The sequence below is a fragment of the Cyprinodon variegatus genome, unplaced genomic scaffold, assembly GCF_000732505.1.
Source record: "Cyprinodon variegatus isolate N-32 unplaced genomic scaffold, C_variegatus-1.0 Scaffold44, whole genome shotgun sequence".
NCBI classification, from domain to species: Eukaryota; Metazoa; Chordata; class Actinopteri; order Cyprinodontiformes; family Cyprinodontidae; genus Cyprinodon; species Cyprinodon variegatus.
This window is the reverse complement of record NW_015150497.1, coordinates 288150-296974: the sequence shown is the minus strand read 5'-3', so window position 1 is coordinate 296974 and position 8825 is coordinate 288150. Positions and strand designations below refer to the sequence as shown.

Sequence of the window (8825 nt, the reverse complement as noted above, 5' to 3'; positions counted from 1 at the left end):
TAGATAAATTATTTTCATCTTCCCTCTTGCTTTCACAGACGCCAGAATGAACGAGTTCACAATAACGTTCATCAGGCAATAATGCAGTACGTTCAGTTCACGTTAACCCAAAATATGAACGAGTTCATGAACTTTCGTTCAATGAACGCGTTCAGGCACAACACTGCTAACATGGTTTTTAGTTGTACAGTGTGAGCAGGTAGATCGCATTAGAGAGTCGGACCAAACATAAATCGTGAGCTGTGAACTCACACTGTATGACTAAACCCTGCGGTTTAGTCGTACAGTGAGCAGTAGCTGCGTGCAACGACTGAAAAATTTGCACAATGTACGTCCCTGGCTTAATGCAAGACAATGCTAGACCTCATGAGGCTGGAGTGTGTCAGCAGTTCCTGTAGAATGAAGGCACCTCATTAGGAGCATGCCAAGGCATTGTAGGGAGGTCATACAAGCACGTGGGACCAAAACACAATACTGAACCTCATTTTGACCTGTTTTAAGGACATTAAATCAAAGTTCCAATGAGCCATTCCAAATCCAGACCTCCATTGGTTAATAAATTTGATTTCCATTGTTGATTATTTGTGGGATTTCGTTGTCAGCACATTCAGCTTTGTACAGAACAAAGTATTAAACAAGAATATTGTACTCTTTCAGATTTAGGATGTGTTATATGAGTCTTCCTCTATTTTTTGAGCATTGTATATAGTTTTATCATGCTAAATCATTCATAATTGTATATTGGCCAGTTTGTGTGCTCTACCTGAAGGTTCCTGTTTTAGGTCCCGCTGGCAGTTAATGAAGCAGCCACATGGCATATGGATCCAGCGCTCAGACAGCACGAATAGGGGAGTGATCGCAGGTGCAAGCAGAGTCAGAAAGAAGCTCAGAGTCTCCAGTGAAGAGCTGCGAGCATCCGCTGCATGCCGTATGAGGACTAAAGTCTGTGAAAGCAAGAGGGAAGATGAAAATAATTTATCTAGAACTACGTTATGCAAAATGCATGAGGAGGAGGCAGGTAAGTAAACACATGAATGATTAAAAAAAATTACACCCAACCTTCAACAACAAAAGATGTTTTACTTTCTTTTTATTTTATTTTAAACAGCTTCCTGACCAAAAACAATCATATATTAATATTTTATTATTTCTTTCTAGCTTTTATAATAACGAACAGCTGTTTCGTTACCTGTGAACACTAGAGTCTGCAAATAATACAGCATGTCACAAAAAAGGATTGGAAACTGTCTTTCTTGCAATGGAGGAGACATGGCACTCACTCATTTACCTGGTGAAAGACTGGAGTGCATTGTGACTAAGCAGAGATCATTAACCTTAACCAACTATGGCTACAAGAGGCAGAGCCAGATTATAGTGGTGCTAATTAGGGGCTGGGCGATATATCGAATATACTCGATGTATCAAGTTTTTCCCCACACAACAGTTAAAATGACTCTGTCACAACCATAGATTACAAATTCGTATGATAACATTAAGCCATACTTTGAATGCATTTTATTCCCCTCCTCCAAACTGGATTATTTACTGCACAGCAAGCACACTACACGCACTATAAGCAGTGCGCACAATACAGCAACCGCCAAACTATTTATAAGCTAAGGACGTTGAACAAAAAGCGGTATTTTTAAGACGTGTCGCAAAACCATTGCTGCAAAAAGGAGCAGTATCACAAATTTATTCCACCATCCAAAAAGTCATCCACTACTACTAAATAAAGAATGTTGTAAACACCGTATGTCAGCATCTCCCCGCACGACCAATTAAAACGTTAAATAAATCAGCTGTGAAGCAGATGACATTAGCCTTGTCGTTTGAAAAAGCGATCCCATATGAGAGAAAAATAGATGGAGGGAAATCACAGAGACTATTTATTACATTATTTAAATGTTCTTTAGATGCTCAAATACCAGTGATGTGGTCTTGTTCAGAGGTTTTGCAGACATTTTCTAAACTTGGCAATGTTCTCCATTTTACATCTTTTTGGGGGTTCTCTAAAATTCCCAGCATGTAAAGGGCAATGCAAATAGTTTAGAGATGTTCTAACAATGCTCCAATTTTTGGACAGAATTGTGACTTTTGTTTTTTGTAATTTGAAGTCAATTTGTTATTTTTTGCATTCTGTATTTTTTTCAAATGATGCACAAAGAGGCATTTTTTATTTATTTAGTATTGTGTGTTTTTGCTTTGTTTCCTGTTTGGCTGCTGGTATCTTGTTAAACTGACACTGAAAAACATAATTTGGCAGTATTACTTGTGAAAAGCTTTGAGCTGGTTAAAATAAAATATTTCAGATTTGAATCCACAAGTTTGAATGAGTATATCAGTGCAATTTTATGCACTGTATTGTTTTTCAAGGTAATTTAAACATATTGTGATATATATCGTGCATCGCAATTATAGCCCAAATATATCATATTAGATTTTTTTCATGTCGCCCAGCGCTGATGCTAATGTGTGTTGAAAGCCGCACTTTCACACCGTGGACCATTTCTGCTTACACCTTGGAGAGTGACCCCAAACAGGTCGACCAATCACAGTGCATATATTTGTTCAAAATAGCCTTTTTATTTGACCGACAACACCTCAGTAGTTTAGCGTCAATACATCTATAAGCCTGCAGCCTATTTTTCTGAATTTACTTCGGGTTAGAAGTGTTTACGGATTGTTTTGGAGGTTTTTGTGAGGACCCAAATGCAGAGGCTGAGAGGCAGGGGTGAGTTCTTAGAAGATTTAATGGGATAACACAGGTAGCAAAAACAGGTATCCAAAAATCCAACATAAAAATTGAACACTAACCAGTACCATGGAGATATCAGGGGAAAACTATCACAAGGAGCCAGGGTGAGACAAAGCAAAACAGGGAACCAGCACTGAAGGACTGCAGAGGGAGTGTATTTATGGCTGACTGAACAAAGGCAGGACTAACAAGCTGATAAGGAGCAGGTGTGAGTAGAGCTGAAGAGGAAGCCAAGTGAAAAGAAAACACAAGGGGGCAACAGAGGACAGACAAAGAAATACCTAAGAAACTTAAATAAATCCAGAACACACCAACAAAGATAGAAAACAAAGAAAAACATGGATAAATGTGCAACTTAGAGAAAATCAACAGAACCAAGATCATTACAAAAAGTTCCTATTATGTTCAGCACATGACTTGTAATGCATCCATGTTAAATGGGCTTGACCTATCAACCATTCATAGCTTTATATTCAAGATGACTCAGATGGAACCGGCGCACAGCCTAACTCAAACACCAATGGTAAGGTGTAAAAAGAAAGTGTAGACTAGGTCTGCAGTTCTGTTTTCTGTTCTTTAAAGTGGAAGGGTTAACCCCGAATAAAAGCAAGAGCTGCTGAATCTACAGCAGCGCCAACATAATCATGGAAACGAATGAGAACACATGCATAGCAGCTGCTATCATGACTGTGTTGCCAGAATGTCCTATTACTGTACATCTTTGAAAGAGGGTCACAGCGGGACTGGTACCTATATTCAGCAATCTATATTTGAAAGGTAGGGTATATACTGGATATGTCCCAAATAGAGCACAATCGATATGGGATTTTGGAGCTTTAAAAAAACTGTATCCAATATTGGTCGATAACTGATATATATATCGGCCAGAATATTTTAAAAAACTTAACATGGACATGCCCAGGATATGCACTGTCCAACTATAGTCCAACTCTATTTCTCATATTCACACTTAAGAATAGTTTTACAAAATCACAGTTTACCCTGGAGTAAACTGCTACCTCTTCGTTCAACTCCATGCTTACGCTAGCAGCAGCTGTGAGCATGTATGTTTGCAGGGAGGGGCAGTGCAAAGAGTTCACTGCTCTCTGTTAGTGGAGGGAAGGCATGGAGCAGCTCAGTGCTGAGGAAGGGAGGAGCAGAATTAGTGTGCAGCAGAAGTTTTTTTTTGCTATTTAGTAGTGTTGCGCCGATGCCATTTTTTGGCCCCGATACCTGGCTGTGCAGTATCGGCCAATACCGATAACATAATAATGTAAAATAATTGCCATCATGGCTTTGTCAAGCTGCTGCCTACCTTTGTGAAGCAGGAAAAAATCTAATACAAAGTAAATCCAGTAGAACTGTTTATTGCCTACCAGGAGTGGGTGACAATAGTTGATTAAAACTTATGGCTCTCAAAATGGTATCGGTGCCCTATTTGTTGGTACTCGCCGATACCGATACCACCATTTTAGGGCAGTATCGGGGCCCCGTCCGATACTGGTATCGGTATCTGTGCAACACTACTATTTAGCCAATGTCGATTAATGAGCCAGATTCTAAAATCCGGTCCGATTAATCAGCCTGTCGATTAATCAGTCTAGCTCTAGTCACCAGTGTATTGGCAGAGACATTCAACCATGCACTTACACACTTATGCCTAAGGGAAAACTTCTAGAGATGCTAGTTACCAAATAGTCATGTTTTTGGACTGTGGGAAGATGTTGACGTACCCGAAGAGAACCAATATATGTATGAGAAGAACATGCAAATTCCATGCAGACAGACCCTAGACTACGAATTAAACCCAGGACTCTCTTTCTGCACTTCGCAGGCACAGAAGCAATCTAATTTTTATTAATTTGCCAAAATCAAGCCATTTGCCTCACTCTGCTTTGCTTCAAAGTTGCCCTCTATATAGGGATAACATTAAAATCCTCCTGCTGTGAAATTTGTGTTCAATGTTAGCGTACTTTAAGTGTAAAATGGTCGTATAGCCCCACAGGTCAGCGGCACTGGAACCCCCTAGGGAGCAGTGCTGGCCCCTGTCCTCTTCACCTTATACACCTCGGACTTCTGTTACAATTCAGAGCTGTGTCACATACAGAAGTACTCAGATGACAAACCCATTGTGCGGTATGTCAGGGACAACAGAGAGGAGGAGTACAGGAGTTTGGTGGGGGACTTTGCCACCTGGTGCCGCACCAACCACCTGGAGCTCAAGATCTCCAAGATGAAGTAGCTGGTCATAGACTTTGGGAAGAATGGACCAGAGAGTAAGCCAGTACTACTGGAGGGGGGTGAAGTGGAGCCTTTGGATTTATAAAAATACCTTGGGGTGTGGCTGGATAATAAGCTGGGCTGGTCAACACACAACAACCACCTGCACAGGAAGACACAGAGCAGGATGTACTTCCTGAGGAGAATGAGGTCGTTCAACATCTGTAATAGTTATAGTTAGGTGAGCTCTATAGTCTGGAAAATACGGTATATTGCATGATTTTTCACATGTTGCATGCTGCTTATCATGGAACCTTTATAAAATATATATATTTATAAAGACAATAATATTTATTAAAAAAATTTAAACTGCTCACAGTATATACTCATATGAAAACTGACCATCTATATATACCTACACACTTCTATAGTGGTAAACATTTATTTACAAGTCATCCTTAGCCTTTTTCTTAGCCTGTTTCTGTTCTGCCTGCATTTAATGATGCATGCCAGTGCAGCCACACGAGTTTCTCTTTCACTTATCCCCCAGACCGTGTTTATGAAACCGGCCTTTTAACTTTTCTGCTACATTTTTCTGGATTAACCTGCAGGTTAAATTGAAATGGTCTAGTTTGATCACTCTGGGTCTGGAACATTTTAAGAAAAATTTTCAAAGAAAATGGAAGGTCATTATTTCAGGTCTGGAAATCTTTATTTTATTTTGTAAACTAGGCTAGTTCTAAATCCCTAAAATTAATGTTTTATAAGTATTGTGTTAATACATTATGTAGATCATGTTTTGTGTCTATGCTTTAGGTTTTTTGTAAATTAGACCAGATCAAGTTGAACTGAATTAAAGAAAAAAATCATGGGGAAACAGCATCATAATGACCAAGGAACAATTCCGAGAGGACATGTATAAAGTTGTTAATTGATATATAGCATGGTTAAAACTAATTAATAACTACCTGTACCTAAACTTTTAAAGAATAACCCTTCATACTGTTCAATCTATCATGCAGAAATATGAAATGAATATGTCACAACTGAAAACCTACTAAGATATGGGTGTCCAACTTAACTGCTAGAGCACAAAGATAGTCAATCAGAAAAGCAGCCAAGAGGGTCATGGTTATCAAATGTGGCCATTACATACAAGCGGAAAAATCCTTGATGATGTCAAATACCATGCACTCTCTGCATTTTGTTCCAAACCAGGCTGTAAGCACAGCAAACATGTGAAAGAAGGTTCTTTTGGTCAGAAGAAACTCCAATTTAATATGACCTTCATACAAAGTGTTCCTATTGTAGAGTGAATGCAACCACAATCAGCACATCAACTTGTCACAACAAATTACGGGTCTTCATAACTATCAAATACTGGATCTTTTTACGTTAATTATGAAGAATAAAAAATAATAATAAGATACCTCTATACAGTGGTGTCAAAAGTACACACATTTGTTATTTAAGTAGAAGTATAGACACTGCAGTTTAAAAATACTCTGGTAAAAGTGGAAGTACTGATTAAACTTCTTTACTCAAGTAAAAGTAACAAAGTACAGGCTTGTAAATTTACTTAAAGTATAGAAGTATAAAGTACATTTTCAAATAAACAGCACTATATGAATTGAAAGCTCAATTTTTTGACTATTTCGAAAAATTCCTTGAGACAGGGACAAGGATGAGGGAGGTCTTGTTGGTCTCCATCTCCCGATAAGCTCTCTCCTGTGTCCGACCTTTCAGACATTTCAACATCTTTTTCTAAATCCGACATTGTAGCATGGCATAGACAATTCACGTTTGCAGTTTGAAGAACACCTTCTTGCTTCTGATGATTTAGCAAACCTTAACCCTTAGCGTCAGCACAAATTTGATGAATGAGTGTTTGCATTATATGACTCATCCAATTCCACTAGTTTTCACTAGATGTGGATGGCGCCATTGATCTGCATTGGATGGCACACATGACGTGAAATAAATATTTATAAACAATAAACTGAAGCTAAAAGTAACGAGTAACGTTTGTTTTAAAAATGTAAGGAATAGAAAGTACAGATAGTTTTGTGAAAATGTAATGAGTAAAAGTCAGAAGTAGGAAGAAATATAAGTAATGAAGTAAAGTATAGATACCTAAAAAGTGTACTTAAGTACAGTAACAAAATATTTGTACTTCGCTACTTGACACATCTGCCTCTATACAACATCCATTCTCTAGGGCTTTGAGTTTTTCAATTGGACCAGCTAAGTGAACTCCACACTTTTCAGATTTTCTTTGGTAAAAATGTATTTGTAAAACTATACCATTGTTTTTAACTGATACAATATCCCATGCAAAAATATTTGTGGTTAATGTGAAACGTGAAAAAGGTTCTTTTTTGACTTCTTGGTGCACAAGATATGCCTGGTTCAATTTATTTTTAATACTTTTTTATTTTTTATTCTGCTTACCATCATGGGCATCCATAAAATGACTCGAAGAACAGCCAGAATCATAGAGAAGCGCTTCTGCGCGAACACAACAGGTGTATCCCCAACTGAAGCTTCTTCCCCCCGCCCACTGCCAGACACGGGGGAAAGACGGCCGTCTTCTTTCTGCCTAACTCCTGTCCCAGAAGAACTCGGGCTCATTTCGTTGTAGGCACTGAAACTTCTGTCCATGCTGTCCCGAGAGAAGGACGGCAGCTCACAGAGCGCAGCAGAGCCGCTCAGCCCCCTGGCCATGTCCAGATAGCTCGAGTAGAGTAACGTCCTCTGAGGCTCTCTGGAGCACAGCAACTGATACGTGAGGGGAATAAAGAAAACCAAAAAGCCGCAAAAACACATGAGATACAGCGAGAAGAGCAGCACGGTGTAAAAGCTGTCGCTCTCCGGGAAACAGCCCAGAGAGGCTGGAGTGAAGCTGCCCCATCCGCACAAAGGCAGCATGCTGACGGCCAGGCTCACCGCCCACACACCGCCGATAGCCCACAGGACTCTCAGCGGCCGGCGTGAAGACTGAAGCACCCCGAATCTCTTGGTGACATAAAAAGTGTAAGCTGCTATTAAGCAAGCCTTCATGTTGCTGGAAACCCCCTGGAATACATAGAGGAGTCCGGACAGGGTGCACAGGCTGCCCGACCCTTCACCCCACCGGGTCTCCCACTGCAGGAGCATGAAAAGGGAAAGAGGAATGACGCTCAGCAGGTCATCCACCGACATGGAAGCCACTATGACACACAGCGAGGTTTTCCTCCTCATCCGAAGGAGCGAAAGGAGCGAGTACACGCCTCCAACTAAGGTGGCGGCAGCTATGGTTACGCACAAGCCGAAAAGCAGGAGCTTGATCCGCGTCTCCATCCCGGAGCGGTCCGCTGTGTCAGAGCTGGGCGTGAAGAGATGGCTCTGGTTGGGCGCAGGGGAGCTTTCGTGCGTCGTTGACATTTTAGTTGATTTAGTTTGGACTCTTAGAAATAGATGAGCATTAAAGTTTGACAAGCTGCAAAACGTGCACTTTATTTAAAAAATATATATGATAAAAATCACAGTGGAAGGAAGGTTAGAGAGCGCACCATCCCTCTGTTTTCTATCTGGGACTGCGCGCCTATCCAAACCCTTCCCTGCTCCTCTCAGTGTGTTCTGCTGGTTACCCTGACGGCTGACTGGGAGGCAGGCACTTGTGTTCACCGCTCACACAGCGTAACCGTAGCATCTCTGGTTTCCAGCGGCCGGTTTACGCGCTGTCGTCATCACCGTATCCTCTCACGGCAGTCATTAGGGGGGGTTGAGCCTAACGCAGCCCACTACCAGCGTGGAAACGGTGCATTGGACAGCTGTTTCATTTATGCCCCCTGGCTGGAGTCATTTT

At 40.7% G+C, this 8825-nt stretch overlaps 1 protein-coding gene across 1 annotated transcript in view; it reads right to left on the bottom strand.

Moving 5' to 3' along the window:
• The window catches only part of gpr149 (G protein-coupled receptor 149), a 30890-nt gene extending 22293 nt beyond the window's left edge, over positions 1-8597 (bottom strand). Inside the window, exons 1-2 of the mRNA XM_015370232.1 lie at positions 7430-8597; positions 764-944 (exon numbers count right to left, since the gene is read on the bottom strand). Of these exons, the coding sequence (XP_015225718.1) occupies positions 764-944; positions 7430-8401 (1153 nt within the window). The 5' untranslated portion in view covers positions 8402-8597. The remainder of the gene's footprint in view (positions 1-763; positions 945-7429) is intronic.
• Between the last annotated feature and the right edge of the window lie 228 nt (positions 8598-8825).